The sequence below is a fragment of the Musca autumnalis genome, unplaced genomic scaffold (genome assembly GCF_047663935.1).
Source record: "Musca autumnalis isolate F117 unplaced genomic scaffold, ASM4766393v1 scaffold_3, whole genome shotgun sequence".
NCBI classification, from domain to species: domain Eukaryota; kingdom Metazoa; phylum Arthropoda; class Insecta; order Diptera; family Muscidae; genus Musca; species Musca autumnalis.
In genome coordinates this window covers 190475890-190496297 of record NW_027411866.1, presented here as the reverse complement: position 1 = coordinate 190496297, position 20408 = coordinate 190475890, and the positions used below count along the sequence as shown (strand labels likewise).

The following is a 20408-nucleotide window of genomic DNA, read 5'->3' as shown; positions in this document are numbered from 1 at the left end:
ATGCTGAAACAGTTGGGTGAGCCGGGAGTTTTCAACATGTCGTAATCACCCACATCTTGCCAAGAGTCTAAGAAATGGGCAGTGTGGTCGCGCTCTTGAAGCCAGGCAAGGATGCCAGCAAAGGTGAATCGCACGGATCGATTTCGTTTTTGTTGCCTCTAGCAAAGCCTCTTGAGGCGTTACTTCATCCCATTGCCAGAAATAGCTATCCGTTTGCTGATCATCAACATGGGTTCCGTAAGCATAACTGCACGACAATAGCGCTGCACGCCATCTCCACACATATTAGTCGAGGGCTCAACCAGAGCAAGCCGTGCGATGTGACAGTTTTGTTGGCGCCCTACTTATCAAAAGCCCTTCATACTGTCAAGCTCTCCATGATTTGATTTCTGTAACAAGAAGTCCATGCACCGTAGAGTGAAACAGGGAGTTCCCCAAAGAGGGGTAATATCTCTGGCTCTGTTTAAACTCTAACTCGGCAGTTTGTCGAACACCCCGGAAGTGACAGGGCGAAGAGAGTACTAGGTCGCATTATATCTTTTCCTGGCGAGAAGAAACCACCGCAAATTACAATGGATGATGTTGCGAATACCATCAGGTTAGCGTTCCTGAAAGAAGGAAGATAGGACCTCAATCACAGAACCAAAGAGGTGCGCAAGTTATATTAATCGGCAGTTTGTCGAACACCCCGGAAGTGACAGGGCGAAGAGAGTACTAGGTCGCATTATATCTTTTCCTGGCGAGAAGAAACCACCGCAACTTACAATGGATGATGTTGCGAATGCCATCAGGAACGCTAAATCGTTTAAAGCGTTGGGTCCTGATAAAATTTCCATGGTAATGCCGAAACAGTTGGATGAGCCGCGAGTTCTCAAGCTGTCTTATCCACCCACATCTTGCCAAGAGTCTAAGAAATGGGCAGTGTGGTCGCGCTCCTGAAGCCAGGCAAGGATGCGAGAAAAAGGTGAATCGCACGGATCGATTTCGTTTTTATTGCCCCTAGCAAAGCCTCTTGAGGCGTTACTTCTTCCCAGTGTCAGAAATAGCTATCCGTTTGCTGATCATCAACATCGGTTCCGTAAGCATAACTGCACGACAATAGCGCTGCACGCCATCTCCACACATATTAGTCGAGGACGCAACCAGAGCAAGCCGTGCGATGTGACAGTTTTGTTGGCGCCCTACTTATTAAAAGCCCTTCATACTGTCAAGCTCTCCATGATTTGATTTCTGTAACAAGAAGTCCATGCACCGTAGAGTGAAACAGGGAGTTCCCCAAGGAGGGGTAATATCTCTGGCTCTGTTTAAACTCTAACTCTCCTGAATACCACCTCCCAGGCGGCATTGAGATCGTAACGTATGCTGATGATTTTACGATCTTGGCGTCAGGTACCTTCGCTAATGTCATTTGAGGAAAGTTCAAATCCTATATGACTGATCTTACCACCTTTTTTCAGGCGAGGAATATGTAAATATCCGCTACTAAATCTACGGCCACTTTGTGCACCACATGAAGTGCAGAGGTGAGCACTGAGTTGAATATCACGGTCGATGGTAGCAGAATTCCGACCACTAACCACAAGGCTCTGAGGGTCCAATTCGATAGCATGTTATAGTTGTCCACGCATGCCACTGCGACCTGCGATATGCCGAGATGTAGGAACAAGGTCCTCAAGTCCCTAGCCGGCAGCACTTGAGCTACAGACAAAGACACCTGGTTGACCACATATAACGCGATAGTTCGGTTGTGGCAAGCTTTGGGAGGCCAGTGTGGTCGCCGAATGTAAGTGCGATGTGATGTAAAACAATCAAAGTCTTCAGGAGACAAAGATTCTTGCAGTACAGCAACACAATAGTATTCTCTCGTTGCAGTACATGCTCGGGTGTAACCGTGAGAGCCACGCGAATCACCATATGATGGAGGAATGCATGTCAGGAGGAATCTTCATGATATAGAAAGAGCGGTCCAACATTACAAGAGACAACCCCTATATCACCAAACCTATCAAGCAGCTTTGAATAGCATTCACACATTCAGTAGCTGATACCATAAAGAACTATCAGGTGAATACGGTCCTCGTAAAACATCTCCATCTATCGCAGCTGAGGAGTGTCAGCTGCCACTACAAATCAGATTAGTTTTGGCTCAGGATAGTGCACCCGTCTAAATTGATGACACCGTCCAAAACATCTGCCAGCAAGAGTCCTACTAAACCTACTAGTCTAACTCCAGTAGTTTTGGGGTTAAGTGAAAGGAAACGTAGCTTTCATAGTAGACGTCTACTTCACTAGGAGACTTTGTGGTCCATTACAACCCATCGAAGCAGCCACTTGAGATAGAACCAAAGCATGATTAAGCAGAACATGCGTTAGAAGAGAGAAGTTCTGGGCCACTGTCTGGCCAAAATACCTAATTTTAGCTAATTAGGTCAGCCAAAAAATACCTAAAATCGGCGGCTTTACCACAACGCGGGCCTATGTACATCATTTTTGATGGAAAAGTTTTTAACCACAGGGAGCCATACATTTCAAAAGACATTCAATCTTGCACATGTAGATCAAAACAAAAAACCCGAAATTGGTGGTACCGTTTTATGGAGCCATATTAAAACGTGGACATATTATGCACACTGTGGTGTAGGGTATAATTAAATTCATTATAGAAAAAACTTACCTCATCAACTCTTCCTCCTTATAGGGTTTATCGGTTAGTGACAAAAACAATATCGGTAGTGTGGCGTATATAACATTGAACAACGTCAATGGCAGTGAATCGAAGGGTGCAGTTGTCGAGAACATCGTATAGAATTGGAATATAAAAACAATACCCATCAGGAACGTATTCTTGTAGAAGAAATAGAGAAGCAACAAAGATAAACGATTTGTTTGATAGTGACCGTGGACCAACAATAACCGCTGTAGCATACAAAATTTCCCAATGGCAAAATCAGAACATTGTGCAGCCTGTCGTCCTTCCTTGCCCATAACAGCAATGCCGACATGTGCCTCCTGCAACATACTGACATCATTGGCACCATCACCTATGGCGGCGGTGATATAATTCTCTTTGCCATTTTTAATCAACGAAACAACATGACTTTTTTGCAATGGACTTAGGCGACAACACAATACGGCCGAACACTTTATTGATAAATTTCGGAATTCTTGGGGTGTTTCTTCTAAAGCCACTGTTAGACTTTCACCATCAATTAATAGGGCAAATTCTTCATATTTGCCCAAGTTTATTTCATTTTCTAGCCTGTTCAAGTGCGTGAGAATATCTTCTTTATTACGACATTCACAGATTGTATATCTGTAGGCATTGAATTTGATGTGACCACATGATACGGCTATATTTAGTGCCGTTTCCATTTTGTCTCCCGTTAGAACCCACGTTTTCATGCCAGCTTTTTGGAGAGCTTTAAGAGTTTCAGCAACATCGTCTTGTAGAGCATCTTCAACTGCAGTTGCACCAAGTAGTTCCAAATCTGTGAAAATACACAAATAAAAAAGTGAAAGATTTATTTTAAAGAGGAAATAAGTATTAATATTTAAATCCACGTCGAAAAAAATATATTTTTGTATTAAATCCACGCTTAAAAAATAATTTAAAATTAAGTTCACTCTTAAAAAATATTTCCAAACAAATCTACGCTTAAAAATATACATTAATATTAAATCCAAGCTAAAAAGCTATTTTTGAATTGAATCCAAGCTAAAAATATATTTTTAATTTAAAGAAACGCCAAATAATATTTTTAAATTACTCTTTAAAATATTTTAAAATTAAAGTCACACTTAAAAATATTTCAAAATTTTATCCATGCTTAAAATTAAATCCACTCTTAACAAACATTTCTAAATTAAATTCACGCTTAAAAAATACATTTAAATTAAATTCACGCTTAAAAATATGTTTAAATTAAATTCAGGCTTAAAAATATTTTTAATTTAATTCACGCTTAAAAAATATGTTTAAATTAAATTTACGCTAAAAAAATATGTTTAAATTAAATTCACGCTTAAAAAATATGTTTAAATTAAATTCATGCTTAAAAATATTTTAAAATTTAATCCACGCTTAATAAATATTCTAAAATCAATCCACGCTTAAAAAGTATTTTTAAATTAAATGCAAGCGTAGAAAATATTTTTTAATAATTCTACGCCTAAAATCCACGCTTAAAAATATGTTTAATTTAAATCCACACTTAAAATATGTTTTTATATTTAACCCAAAAATATCTTTAAATTAAATCTACGCTTGAACAATATTTTTAAATTAAAAAAAAATTATATTAAATCCACGTTTTAAAATATTTTTAAAAATGTTTTTAAATTAAATCTACGCTTGAACAATATTTTTAAAAATATGTTTAAATTAAATCCACGCTTAAAAATATTTTTAAATATTTTTAAAAATATTTTTAAATTAAATCCACGCTTAAAAATATTTTTAAATATTTTTAAAAATATTTTTAAATTAAATCCACGCTTTAAAATATTTTTAAAAATATGTTTATATTAAATCCGCGCTTAAAACTATTTTGAAATATTTTTAAAAATATTTTTATATTAAATCCACGCTTAAACTATTTTTAAAAATATTTTTAAATTAAATCCACGCTCAAAAATAATTGTAAATATTTTTAAAAATATTTTTAAATTAAATCCACGCTTAAAAATAATTTTAAATATTTTTAAAAATATTTTTAAATTAAATCCACGCTTAAAAATATTTTTAAATATTTTTAAAAATATTTTTAAATTAAATCCACGCTTAAAAATAATTTTAAATATTTTTAAAAATATTTTTATATTAAATCCACGCTTAAAACTATTTTTAAATATTTTTAAAAATATTTTTAAATTAAATCCACGCTTAAAAATAATTTTAAATATTTTTAAAAATATTTTTAAATTAAATCCACGCTTAAAAATAATTTTAAATATTTTCAAAAATATTTTTAAATTAAATCCACGCTTAAACATATTTTTAAAAATATTTTTAAATTATATCCACGCTTAAACATATTTTTAAAAATATTTTTAAATTATATCCACGCTTAAACATATTTTTAAAAATATTTTTAAATTAAATCCACGCTTAAACATATTTTTAAAAATATTTTTAAATTAAATCCACACTTAAACATATTTTTAAATTAAATCCACGCTTAAACATATTTTTAAAAATATTTTTAAATTAAATCCACGCTTAAACATATTTTTAAAAATATTTTTAAATTAAATCCACGCTTAAACATATTTTTAAAAATATTTTTAAATTAAATCCACGCTTAAACATATTTTTAAAAATATTTTTAAATTAAATCCACGCTTAAACATATTTTTAAAAATATTTTTAAATTAAATCCACGCTTAAACATATTTTTAAAAATATTTTTAAATTAAATCCACGCTTAAACATATTTTTAAAAATATTTTTAAATTAAATCCACACTTAAACATATTTTTATTTTAAAAATATTTTTAAATTAAATCCACGCTTAAACATATTTTTAAAAATATTTTTAAATTAAATCCACGCTTAAACATATTTTTAAAAATATTTTTAAATTAAATCCACGCTTAAACATATTTTTAAAAATATTTTTAAATTAAATCCACGCTTAAACATATTTTTAAAAATATTTCTAATTAAATCCACGCTTAAACATATTATTAAATCCACACTTAAAAATATTTTTAAATTAAATCCTCGCTTAAAAATATTTTTAAATAATTTTAAATTAAAACCACGCTTAAAACTATTTTTAAATATTTTTAAATTATATTTTTATATTTTTAAAAATGTTTTTAAAATAAATCCACGCTTAAAAATATTTTTAAAAATGTTTTTAAAATAAATCCACGCTTAAAAATATTTTTAAATATTTTTAAATTAAATCCACGCTTAAAAATATTTTTATATTACATCCACGCTTAAAACTATTTTGAAATATTTTTATATTACATCTACGCTTAAAACTATTTTGAAATATTTTTATATTAAATCCACGCTTAAAACTATTTTGAAATATTTTTAAAAATATGTTTATATTAAATCCACGCTTAAAACTATTTTGAAATATTTTTAAAAATATTTTTATATTAAATCCACGCTTAAAACTATTTTGAAATATTTTTAAAAATATTTTTATATTAGATCCACGCTTAAAACTATTTTTAAATATTTTTAAAAATATTTTTATATTAAATCCACGCTTAAAACTATTTTTAAATATTTTTAAAAATATTTTTAATTTAAATCCACGCTTAAAAATATTTTTAAATATTTTTAAATTAAATCCACGCTCAAAAATAATTGTAAATATTTTTAAATTAAATCCACGTTTAAAAATAATTTTAAATATTTTTAAAAATATTTTTAAATTAAATCCACGCTTAAAAATAATTTTAAATATTTTTAAATTAAATCCACGTTTAAAAATAATTTTAAATATTTTTAAAAATATTTTTAAATTAAATCCACGCTTGAAAATAATTTTAAATATTTTTAAAAATATTTTTAAAATAAATCCACGCTTAAAAATAATTTTAAATATTTTTAAAAATATTTTTAAATTAAATCCACGCTTAAAAATAATTTTAAATATTTTTAAATTAAATCCACGCTTGAAAATAATTTTAAATATTTTTAAAAATATTTTTAAAATAAATCCACGCTTAAAAATAATTTTAAATATTTTTAAAAATATTTTTAAATTAAATCCACGCTTAAAAATAATTTTAAATATTTTTAAAAATATTTTTAAATTAAATCCACGCTTAAAAATAATTTTAAATATTTTTAAAAATATTTTTAAATTAAATCCACGCCTAAACATATTTTTAAAAATATTTTTAAATTATATCCACGCTTAAACATATTTTTAAAAATATTTTTAAATTAAATCCACGCTTAAACATATTTTTAAAAATATTTTTAAATTATATCCACGCTTAAACATATTTTTAAAAATATTTTTAAATTAAATCCACACTTAAACAAATTTTTAAATTAAATCCACGCTTAAACATATTTTTAAAAATATTTTTAAATTAAATCCACGCTTAAACATATTTTTAAAAATATTTTTAAATTAAATCCACGCTTAAACATATTTTTAAAAATATTTTTAAATTAAATCCACGCTTAAACATATTTTTAAAAATATTGTTAAATTAAATCCACGCTTAAACATATTTTTAAAAATATTTTTAAATTAATTCCACGCTTAAACATATTTTTAAATTAATTCCACGCTTAAACATATTTTTAAAAATATTTTTAAATTAAATCCACGCTTAAACATATTTTTAAAAATATTTTTAAATTAAATCCACGCTTAAACATATTTTTAAAAATATTTTTAAATTTAATCCACACTTAAACATATTTTTATTTTAAAAATATTTTTAAATTAAATCCACGGTTAAACATATTTTTAAAAATATTTTTAAATTAAATCCACGCTTAAACATATTTTTAAAAATATTTTTAAATTAAATCCACGCTTAAACATATTTTTAAAAATATTTTTAAATTAAATCCACGCTTAAACATATTTTTAAAAATATTTTTAAATTAAATCCACGCTTAAACATATTTTTAAAAATATTTTTAAATTAAATCCACGCTTAAACATATTTTTAAAAATATTTTTAAATTAAATCCACGCTTAAACATATTTTTAAAAATATTTCTAATTAAATCCACGCTTAAACATATTATTAAATCCACGCTTAAAAATATTTTTAAATTAAATCCTCGCTTAAAAATATTTTTAAATAATTTTAAATTAAAACCACGCTTAAAACTATTTTTAAATATTTTTAAATTATATTTTTATATTTTTAAAAATGTTTTTAAAATAAATCCACGCTTAAAAATATTTTTAAATATTTTTAAATTAAATCCATGCTTAAAAATATTTTTATATTACATCCACGCTTAAAACTATTTTGAAATATTTTTATATTACATCTACGCTTAAAACTATTTTGAAATATTTTTAAAAATATTTTTATATTGAATCCACGCTTAAAACTATGTTGAAATATTTTTAAAAATATGTTTATATTAAATCCACGCTTAAAACTATTTTGAAATATTTTTAAAAATATTTTTATATTAAATCCACGCTTAAAACTATTTTGAAATATTTTTAAAAATATTTTTATATTAAATCCACGCTTAAAACTATTTTGAAATATTTTTAAAAATATTTGTATATTAAATCCATGCTTAAAACTATTTTTAAATATTTTTATATTAAATCCACGCTTAAAACTATTTTTAAATATTTTTAAAAATATTTTTATATTTAATCCACGCTTTAAACATATTTTTGAATTAATTTAAATTGCCGATAAAAAATTTTTTTCAATTTAAATTCACGATTAAAAAATATTTTTAAATTAAATCCACGCTTAAAAAATATTTTTAAATCAATTTAAATTCACGCTTAAAAAATATTTTGAAATTAAATCCTCGTTTAAATAATATTTTTAAATTAATTTAAATTCTCGTTTTTAAAATAAATTCGCTCTTAATAATATTTTAAAATTAGGTCCATGCTTCAAAATATTTTTAATTTAAATATAATTATAAGTTCAAAATATCTCTTTAAAAATACTTACTGTTCTCTAGTATGGCATAACATTTCTCACTCAGCGCCTTTCTGTTATCCAATGAAAGACTTGCCTTTTGTATCTCCATGGCGAAATGTTCATATTCGTCATCATCGATTTTACGTCTAGCAATTGCCAATGTCCTCAGGCCTTGTTTTGCAAAATCCATTATATGCGAATTGGTTTTTGTAATCATTTCCATCGATTGTTGATCGCACAAAGGAAAAACGCAACTCTCGGCACCCTTTGTATAAATCCATTTTATGTCATTTTTATCTTTTACAATAACACTCATCCTTTTACGTTCCGACGTAAATTCCAATACATGCAATCGTTGAAAATGTAGGTCATGTGGCAGGTGTGAATCGGCGGAAGTGGTTAACATACGCATTTTTAAAATTTCATTATCATCACCTATGTATAGGAAACCCAAATGGGCACATGCCTCTACCAGAGCTTTTTCATCTGCACTGGAGGCCTGATAATCTAAATTTCTGTAAAATATTATTGATTAGCTTCAATTTGGCAATAATATTTTTTTACGTTACTTTATAATTTCTTCAGTTTTGTTTAACATGGTACTGGCTTTCTCCAAGAAGTTTTGTTCCTTCGCTCTGATTTGAGTTTCTTGTGAGACAAGGGTTTCTTTGGGAATTACTGAAATGAAGTTATGTTTATAATTATAATTTATATTAATTTCGCAAAACACATAAAATTTCGTGACGATCCTATGAAAATTGCGGCCTGTAGCGTGATTTCCAAAAAAATTGAAAAATGGGAAGTATTACCGACTATTGCAATATCTCCGTTATTTGGTCACCTACGCCGACCTAGTTTGCATCATTGTAAAGATGGGATCTTCTACATTCATAGTCAGGCTTTGCTTTTGGAAAGTCCCCAAACAAAGCTGTGATATTCGTCATTATAATTAAAATCGCAAGAATGAAAATTTGCGTTTTATTTGCGACTATTGTAATATCTTCGTTGTTTGATCACTTACGAGAACTTACTTTACATCATTAGAAAGGTGATATTTTCTACTTTTATTGTCAGGGCTTACTTTTGGTATACCCCATATAGAAGCTGAGATATTCGCTTTGGAAAAAACGTTGTCTTTTTATCCACATTAGTTTTTTGCCCATTCCGCCCCCTGAATATTATCCGACCATCACTAAAATCAATAGGCTTCTTCCCATCCGGGACCCTCATCAACACCCAAAATTTCGTGACGATCCGATCAAAATTGCGACCTGTAGCGTGATTACAAGGTTTAGATAGACAGACGGACGGACGGACTGACGGACGGACACACATAGCCAGATCGACTCAGCTCGTCGAGACATTCATTTTGGTATATATAAGTATGGGTCTACGACCATTATTTCGATGCGTTACAAACTTTTTGGGCAAAACCAACTTATAATACCCTCCCCACATAGTGGTGTAGGGTATAAAAATTAACAGATAAAATCCTCAAAATACATAAATCGGGAGGTACTGTTTGTTATATGGGAGCTATACCAAAACAATGTCATACGTTGACAAATGTTGGTGAAGAAATTTGTAACCACGTTAAAAGTCAAATTACAGACGAAGTTTTGAGACCGCTGGGAACCTCAAAAGTCGAATTACAGGTAGTTTTGACAATGAATGTAGCTGATATCTTCAGAATATCTAAAATCGGGACGTAAAATCGGGACAGTGCTATACCAAAACATGGATCTATAACGAAAATTCTTGTTGGAGAATGTTTGGTACCTAAAATGTCAAATTATAGGTAGTTCGGTCCAATAATGCAGATATAATCCTCAAAATACCTTAATTCCAGAGGTACCGTTATATGTGGGTCTACACCAAAACGTGGACCCTTATAGCCCATGTTCGAACTTGACCTGCCTATAGAAAAAATACAGTCGGGTTCAAAAATATAGCGTTCTAGCTCAATTATTGCGAACGCTAGAGTGATTACAACAAACGGATATGAATAGATCTACCCAGAACTTTACATTGCTTAAGAGGTCGCAAATGATTATTTCGATGAGTTACAAACAGAAATACAAACTTAATATACCCTCCATACTACGGTAAAGGAAATAAAAGGAATCAGCGGACTTCGACGAAAGATATATACCCTTAGATTGTGTGAATTAGTACATTAATTCATAGGCAGATCGAATACTGCTTCATAACCGAAACTTTTCCTCAAAATTTATGTATTTAGGTTTAGGTTTGGGTGCCACCGTGGTGCAATGGTATGCACACACGCCTTGCACACTATAGGTCGTGGGTACGAATCCAGGGCCAGGCAACATCAAACAATTTCAACGGTAGCAAAATATCCCTCAGTAATGTTGGCGATATTTCCTGAGTATTTCAGCCATGTAAAACTTCTCTACAATTGGTGTCTTAGGACACGCCGTTCGGACTCGGCAATAAACAGTAGGTCCCTTATCATTGAGCTAATATGAATCGGGGTGCACTCATTGATATGAGAAAATCTCCCTTGTCCCGTATGGGATGTTTGTGGAACAATTATTATAGGTTGTTTTCAAAATTATGTGGCCTTTCTTGGATGTATGAGCTTACCAACAAAAATACGAAAACTGTTGTGGTATTTACAGTCTGTCGCAAAAGTTAGTATACACCGTTGAAACCAAAATGTATTAGGAATAAATATCACTAAAACTTATTGAAAACAAAAAACAATTAGTTTTATTTGATAGACAAGAAGCTTGTCTTTCGTAATAACAATTAAAAGTGCGCAATATTTGCATACATTATCAAATGTACGGTTCGAATCCCAAAAAGACCAAAATTTATGTCGCAAAAGTTAGTATACAACGGAGAATCCTCGTGGAACTGTGTAAAAAATTCTTGACATTTTTGAACAAAATGAAACTAAATCTGTACTTAAGATCATAAAGAGTATATTAATTGGTTTTAATGGTAGTTATAGTACTTATAGTGACAAGTCCAACGTTCACTGGATCGTAAAATCCACAAAAATTGGTCATCTACAAATACAACAACTGTAGCGACAAAATTCCGAGTGTTATGTCCTGTTTATGAATTCTAAAGCCATGAAATGCTCAGAAAAGCTCTAAAGTTTCAATTCGGGTTTCGACTTGTCCTGTTTGAAAAAAAACGGGAATTTCTTGAAGGAAACCCATACTTTTGAGGCCATTGTCCTTTTGAAACATGTAATAATCCTTAATCCTTACACATAAGGACTTTCCTTTTAATGTTACTTACTTACTTACTTAGCTGGCCCATTACAGAACATTTGTTCTATAGGCCGAACTAAGATGAGATCTCCATTCCTCTCTATTTGTTGCTTTGCACTCTGGAATACCGCGCCTTTTCATCTCATCATCCACTTGTTTGCGCCATCTATTCCTTGGCCTGCCAATTCTGCGTGCACCGCCATGTGGCATGTATTCATACGCCTTTTTAGCGGGTTCATCATCGCTCATTCTTATGATATGGCCTAGCCAACGCAATCGCTGCATCTCGATACGTTTAACTATATTGATGTCGTTGTATAGCAGATAAAGCTCGTGGTTCATGCGACGTCGATATTCACCGTCAACGCAGATTGGTCCGTAGATCTTTCGAAGAATTTTTCTCTCAAACACACCAAGCACTGCCATGTCTGCTTGCGCAAGTACCCAGGCTTCGGAGCCATACATCAGCACGGGTAGTATCAGTGTTTTGTAGAGCGTTATTTTTGTTTGACGAGATGTGGCTTTGTTTTTAAACTGCTTACTTAAACCAAAGTAGCATCTGTTGGCCAATACAATTCTTCTTTTTATTTCACAACTGATGTCGTTTGTTGTGTTTACGGTGGTGCCGAGGTAGACGAAGTCTTTTACTACCTCAATATTATAGGAACCAACTTCCACAGTCGGTCCGAGCTCAATGGACGCATTGCGCGTCGACACCATCAACTTGGTCTTCTCACCGTTTACCGCCAAACCCACTTTAGCAGATTCTCCTTCGACCTTTTACTGATCGGCCCATGATGTCTATATCATCAGCATAAGCAAGTAACATGTGACTATTGGTGTAGATTGTGCCACTTCTTTTGACGTTTGCCTCTCGTATAACCTTTTCTAGCAGGATGTTGAAGAGGTCACACGAAAGGCTGTCTCCTTGTCTGAAACCTCTTTTGGTACCAAACTCTTCGAAGAGGTTCTTTCCTATTTTAACTGAGGACCTCGTGTCAGTTAAAGTCATTTTACAAAGCCGGATGAGCTTTGCGGGGATACCAAATTCAGACATGGCTTGGAATACCTTTGATCGCAGCGGGCTGTCGAAGGCTGCTTTATAATCGACAAAAAGGTGGTAGGTGTCGATCTGCATCTCTTGGGTCTTCTCCAGGATTTGCCGCAGGGTAAATATCTGTTCAATGGTGGACTTGCCAGGTCTAAAGCCGCATTGGTATGGTCCAATTATCTCGTTGACCATAGGCTTTAGTCGTTCGGACAATATCCCTGACACGATCTTGTAGGCAATAGGGAGTAGACTTATGCCCCTATAGTTAGAGCATACAGTCTTATCTCCCTTCTTGTGGACGGGGCACAGGATACTCAGGTTCCAATCGTCGGGTACTCGTTCTTCCTGCCAGATGGTGCTAACTAGCTGATGAATACACCTTATCAGCGTGTCGCCTCCGTTTTTGAACAGCTCGGCTGGTAAGCCATCGGCCCCTGCTGCCTTATTATGCTTCAGCCGATTTATTGCTGTCTTTACCTCATCTTGGCTGGGCGGTATACATTCAATACCATCTTCTGGGATTGGGACTGTGGTATCTTCGTCGTCTTCGCTGCTATTGGATACCAACAGATTTGAAAAATGTTCTTTCCATATCCTGAGTACACTATCTGTATCAGTTACCAAATTACCTTGCTGGTCTCTACAGGAGGATGTGCCTGTACCAAAGCCATCAGTTTGATGCTTGACTCTTTGGTAGAATTTTCGGACTTCATTCTGGCTCCTGTACATCTCGATTTTTTCACACTCCCGCTTTTCCATCTCTCTCTTTTTCCTGCGGAAAAGACGTTTCTCCTCTCTCCTTTTCTCCCTGTATCACTCTCGTGCGCTACGCGTTGCTACGGATTGTAAAGTAGCCTTATATGCCGCATTTTTCTCTTCGGTGGCAGCACGACACTCCTCATCATACCATGGATTCCTTGGTGGAGGTCTCTGGTATCCAAGTATGGATTTTGCGGCTGTTTGCATGGAGTGGGCAATGCTTTGCCATTGGGCTGATATGTTATCGGGATGAGGAGTGCTTTGATTAAGCAATTGGGCTAGTTGAGTGGAATATGCTGTGGCTATCTGTTGTGATTGCAGCTTACCGATGCCTAACTTTCGTGTTGTGTCTGTTCGTACTTTGTTTGCTACGTTTAAGCGGGTGCGTACCTTTGCTGCAACAAGGTAGTGGTCCGAATCAATGTTTGCGCCTCGGAACGATCGTACATCCAACACGCTCGATGAATGTCTTCCATCTATCACAACATGATCAATTTGGTTTCTTGTTTTCTGATCTGGAGACAGCCAGGTGCCCTTATGAATATCGAGATGATTAAATCTGGTACTGCTAACTACCATGTTTTTTGCAGCTGCAAAGTCTATCAGCCTCATACCATTGTCAGATGTTTCACTGTGGAGACTGAATTTCCCGACTGTTGGGCCAAAAATATTCTCCTTTCCAATTTTGGCATTAAAATCGCCTAGAATGATTTTAATGTCATGGGCAGGGCAACGGTCATATGTTTCTTCTAAGCGCTCGTAAAATATATATTTGGTCTGTTCGTCCTTTTCTTCAGGGGAGCATGAGCGCAAATAAAGCTGATGTTGAAGAATTTAGCTTCTATTCGAATTGCAGCAAGTCTTTCATTCACTGGGGTGAAGCTGGATACCAGATGTTTTAGTCTCCGACTAACTACGAATCCGCAACCAAACTCATGCTTTGTGTCATGGCAGCTATAATACAGTGCGTCACCTTTAGGTGTTGTTGTGACGCCTTTCCCAATCCATCGTATTTCCTGTATGGCAGTAATATCGGTCTTGTACTTTTCAAGTACGTCTGCCAATGCGAAGACTGCACCTTCTCTATAAAGAGTGCGAACATTCCAGGTGAAGATTCGCAGATCACTGCCCTAAAACGTTTGCGGGGTTCGTCAACTTTAGAGGGGTTTGTTTTTCTTTTCTTTCGTTTTTTCATAGTAGGCGGTTTTTTCCTGGGGGAAGGGGGTTCTAACCCGACGCCCAAACCCAAGTTTTTAACGATCTTATGGGTGAACGCGCGGCACATGTTAGCTCACTAGCTTTAACGTGTGTTAAAAGCAGTTCCCCAGGTGACACCACGGGGAGGTCAGTGTCCACTTGAGATGAAAGAGGGACCAAGATAAATCCTGGGCTTTGCCATGTTAGATCTGGTCAGGACCGTTCCTTGGTATCTTCCATAACTTTCGTCACTTTCCTATTTTTCCCGATATTCCACTATTTGCTCTCATATTTCATCTCTTGTTTGGTAAAGGCTCTCAACTTTGTTATAGTTTTTTATTTTTTATTTTTTTTTTTTTTTTGAATGGTCTCGTCGTCTCACCATCGTATTGGCAATGTATCAACAAACCACAACACAACCCCCTCCATCGTCTCACTATAACATTGAGACTATATCAACAAACCTCACCACAACAACATACCTAGGTAACAAAATTAATTTTGTTGTTAGTTAACTGACAAACCAAACAACTGCAGTGCGTTTGGTGTCGCAAAAACACAGTCTTTGACTGTATAGTTCGCAACTACAAATTTTTAATTTCTTTAATATAAAGGCAACATCTAATATCTCAACCTAGTGCTGATAGATTCAACATGTATGTACATATGGTTCGTATTGTTCTGCTACGTTCACAAGACGATAACAACTACAGTGAGAATCATTAGAAGAAACGGTAAGTTACAATAATACAAAATAAAAGAAAATTAATAAAAGTAGCAAAATGTGTGTCTCTGGTTTGGTTTGGTGGTGTGTGGTGATTAGTCAATAATAACAAAAACAACAACTCATCAAAATTGTATTTTTTTCAATCTCTCAGAAAAAACAGTATTTTTTTGCTTTATGAAAGGTGTTCATGAAATACAGAAGTTTGAACCTTGGCAAGACTTTATGAACACTATTCCTGAAATGCAGTAATTATTTTTTTCTGTGTTGAAGCGCAAAATTGTTTAAATTTTGCGGTAGAGGTATATGCAAATAGACCGACATATCTTGCCAAACCGCCATGTTAGTTGGACACCGCAAGATTTTTAGAGCTTTTGGGCCATTATGTCCAGATGCATGTACTTCAAAACTAACAATAATATATCGCCGTAATAGGAATCACAAGGACTACATTGTATAAATTTTTCAAAACAATCTGCGAACAGTCTTAACACTGCACTTAAGCGAGATTCTTCAACTTAGGTGTGGGACGAGTTGTCCTAGAAAATATTACGATGTATATTGCTATCCTTATCGCACCCACAAGCCATTTTTGTTGGCTAATTTGCACATCGTAAAATGTCTTCCTAACGTATCTCAAATTCGAAAAATTTAAAATTTTCGCTTAAGTGCAGTTTTAGTTCATACAGCTTTAAAAATGCCTACGATGACCAACAAAAATGACTTTGTTGTAGTAACGCAAATTTGTTCGTTCGTGTATCTTCTTCGGTAATCTGCTTCAGGTTCATATGCGTACAGATACATAATTTCTGCAATCAGGATTGACTGCGTCCATAAAGAGCCCGCATAAGCCCGAAGGCGAACCAAATCGAACGAAAGTTTTTCATTGATGAAGCACTTCGAAGCAAAAGGTCGCCTGTTTTTTTCGGCCAAACTGATCATGTGGCGACTGTATGGCTCGTGCAACGTAGAGCGGTTAATTCTGAGTGGTTCGCTAAATTTTTTTTTTTTTTTTTTGCCTGAAGTCTCCCCAGAAATTCGAAAAACGAACATGAGAAGACGAATCATTGACCGGACAAAACGTGAAATTGGTGGCTCATCCACCGTACATCAAGAAAAAAAAAAACGACGTGGTCAACGATGCTGCTGAAGCGTTCAAAAGACGTGTTTTGGAGGTGTCTCAATCAATTCACTAACACAACACATGATCGTATGTCAAACTATCCTGAGTACGTTTCGGCTAAAAACTGTCAAATTTTTCAAAAAAAAAAAATGTCAATTTACGTTTGGCAACAGTACAGTTCTTCTCGTATTGCAGTACTCAGAACGACATTCTGCAAGGTTTGAATATTCTTCCACTGCGTAGAACCAACATTACCTTACCACACTGGTGCTGCCAAGCTTAGTGTATATCGCTCTATTGCTGTATAAGAAGTCAGCAAGGTTTCTTTGTCACACCCCAAGTGACCAGCGCCCACAGACTAGTGGTGTTTGATCCTTCTTATAGCTGTAGCTTGAGTGGACGACTTAAACATGGACCGTTACGCCCATTGCCTTGGGGTAGTTAGTGGTCAAGACATCACCGAGCAATTTCAACCGTCCAAGTCAGCTATATCATATCGACACCTCCAAATAATAGTATGCTAAGTCTAAAAAGTGAGTTTTGTAGGAGAAGCTCTCAAAGTTTGGAAATTTTTTTGAACTTCAGTACTATGCTAAGTCAATAATTGTTTATAACTTCTGTTCGGATTGACCGATCATTACCAAAATTAGACAGAATTTAAGTTAAAGGACGTTCGACACCTCCAAATAATAGTTTGCTAATTCTGAAAAGCGAGTTTTGCAGGACAAGCTCTAAAAGTTTGGAACTTTCTTTGACCTTCAGTACTATGCTAAGGAAATATTTGTTTATAACTTATGTTCGGATTGTCCGATCATTACCAAAATTTGACAGAATTTAAGTAAAAGGACGTTAAATATAAAAATGTAAAGAACTTGAAAACATGCTAAGTCGACTTAGCATACTATTGTTTGGAGGCGTCGATATTACATATGTCATCGACGATGGTACAAGGGGCACTAAAAAACCTTCTGGCCTAGGTAACACGCAGTGTCGCCAGGCGTGATTTGACATTTTTTGGAAAGTTTGACAGTTTTTAGGCTAAGCGTACTCAGGACAGTTTGACATGCGACCTGTGTTGGGTTGTTTTCAGTGGTTTCATTGAGACACCTCCAAAACATGATTTTTGAACGCTTTTGCAACATCTTCTGGCGACGAAAATCGTTCACCACGCCTTTTTTTTCTTAATGTACTGCAATCAAATGAAGTCATTGGATCCCCAGTCAGGGCTGTACGACACCTGATCCATTAATTCCACGTTTTGTCCCATCAAACAGGCGCTGGTTTGAATCGATGTGTGAGAGCACGCATTGTCATGATGCAGGACGATTCGTCTTCTCTTGCTCGTTTTTCGAATTTACCAGGAGACTTCAGCCAATCAAATTGTAGTGTAGCACTCTGAATTAACCGTCCTACATTTCTCAAGCTGTATAGTCGCCACATGGTTAGTTTTGCTGAAGATACAGGCGACCATTTGCCTCGAAGGTCTTCTTCCATGAACAACTTTTGTTGGATTTGGCTCGATTTCGAAGACCCAAACGGTCCATTCCTGTTTTGTTTCGGACTCCTAAGCATAGACCCAAGATTCGTCGTCTGTGACGATCTTATAAATGTCGTTTGAAGCACCGCGATTGTTTTTGTTCACAATTTCTTTGCACAAATCCACAAGAGATTTTTTTGAGCGATTGACCAATTTTGCTGGATCTAGCGAGAAACCCCCATTTTTGGCGCCAAGCATTCATGCAATATCAAATCTTAGTTAGTGGAAGAAATGCCCAGGGATGCCTCTATCTCACTGTATTTAACAAGGACATCTGGCATTATCCGTTCAGGCACGGCTTAATTTTTTCTGGTTTTGGGCTACCCTCACGACCTACGTTTTTTTGCGAGTGTCGGCCACGATTGAATTCATTAAACCAGTTTTTCATAGTGCTATAAGATGGCCCTTTATCGACATAAAAGATTTAATTTGATCGATAGAATCATGCATTCATTATCCATGTCCAAAGTTGTGAAAAATTATAGAACGAAAATGTTCACAAGTAAATTCAAATTTTTTACAAAGTGAATTTTTCATGTCGCTGTAAACGACACAACACATGGTCGTATGTCAAACTGTCCTGAATACGCACAGGCTAAAAACTGCCAAACTTGCCAAAAAAATGTGAAATGACGGCTGACGACGCTGCGTGTTGCCTATGTCAAAAGGTTTTTTAGTGCCCCTCGTATTTATGGATGTGACTTGTAATGCTGTTGAGCTCTGCGTTTTCCAGAATCCATGTTGATGTTGGGCAACTAAGAAGCACCATATCATCATAGTAAGCAGTAGTGCCTCCAGAATCTCCGTTTTTGACGATAGGAGGAAAATCGTCCTGTACGAATCGCCTCTGCTGGCACAGTAGCAGGACCACCCTGCCAACTCTTCAATATGGGCGGGTAACGAAATTGGGAACACTTTGAAAAAACTCGACTTTTTCAGTCATTTTAGTTGCCCCCAAAAAAAATATACCTTCGTAATAGGGGCTGCGAGCACAAGCAGCTGCAAACAAAATTAAAACCAACAAAAGATTATGGAATATTGTGTTTTTCGAATCTGATCAATACCTGGAAGAATTATGACTTGATCCAAAGTTTGGACCAAATCCGTTACTCCATTTGATGTGCTGCAGTTAGTAAGATAGACATACGGACGTCTAATACCATTATAAGATTATAAGGCACATTTTTGATCGGAACAAATAGCACATCCCATAGTTAGCTTTAGGCTTAGGGTTTAAAAATAAAGGATACATGTATTGGCGTTTTAAAAGTGTATATCCTGAGGTAGTCTGATTTTTCCCTGAAATCTTTGCTTTTTAGTTAGGTAATGCCTTCTGCAAAATTGCTGAAAACGTTGCCAGGATACGATGATACAAATAATGGTACCATCATAGTAAAAATGGTTTAGGAACCAAGCATGTTTGGGCAAATTTCAGACAATTGGAGTCGATATAGTCATGTGTGCCTGTCTGGCTGGTTCGCACGAAAACACTCGAAAGGTTCAACCAATTAAATCAACTTTGTCTTAACTCAGGTGAAGTTCGAAGATTTTCCATTTCTTCGAGATCACCCCCACGAAATTTGTTTGCTTAGAAGGTCCAACTATCTCTCAAATCTCCACTCAAAAAATTGTTGTTATGTCTCCATGTTTTTTTGCAACTCCATATCGAGCGGTTTTACTTACTAAAAGGTTTTATGCACATTTTTCAACGACAACGGTAATTTAGGTAAATAATTGTTGGGCGAAAAAGGATTTCGGTCGTACAGCCGTTATTCAATCCTTATGAAAGTCTCAGTTTCTAGTTAAGGGCTACCTTTGGCTGGTTGGCTAGGCATTCAGCATCAATTTCCTCATTTGTTTTTATGTGGACAACGTTATGTGACGTAGTGGGATCTACAGCATCATAAAATTTTACCCTATTCTATGTAACTCTGTTTAATCTAACCAACAACTTACTTGGATCTGGCCCAATGAAAAAATTTAATTCTTTTTTCCGTTCCAATAGGTTTTCATTATCCTTTCCTACTGTCATAAATTCCAGTTGTTCATCATCGTTCAAATTGCCAACAACCTGGACAGTATGGCAAATTGATAAAGCTTGGAAGAAATTTTTGTGACTCTCCTAAAATTATAAATATTTAAAATATGTCCAACTT

The 20408-nt window shown here is 34.0% G+C and overlaps 1 protein-coding gene across 1 annotated transcript in view; it reads right to left on the bottom strand.

Moving 5' to 3' along the window:
• The window catches only part of LOC141398385 (phospholipid-transporting ATPase IF-like), a 45530-nt gene that overhangs the window by 3320 nt on the left and 21802 nt on the right, over positions 1-20408 (bottom strand). The window contains exons 5-8 of the mRNA XM_073975670.1: positions 20209-20374; positions 9186-9294; positions 8647-9131; positions 2675-3488 (exon numbers count right to left, since the gene is read on the bottom strand). Coding sequence (XP_073831771.1) covers positions 2675-3488; positions 8647-9131; positions 9186-9294; positions 20209-20374 — 1574 coding nt within the window. The remainder of the gene's footprint in view (positions 1-2674; positions 3489-8646; positions 9132-9185; positions 9295-20208; positions 20375-20408) is intronic.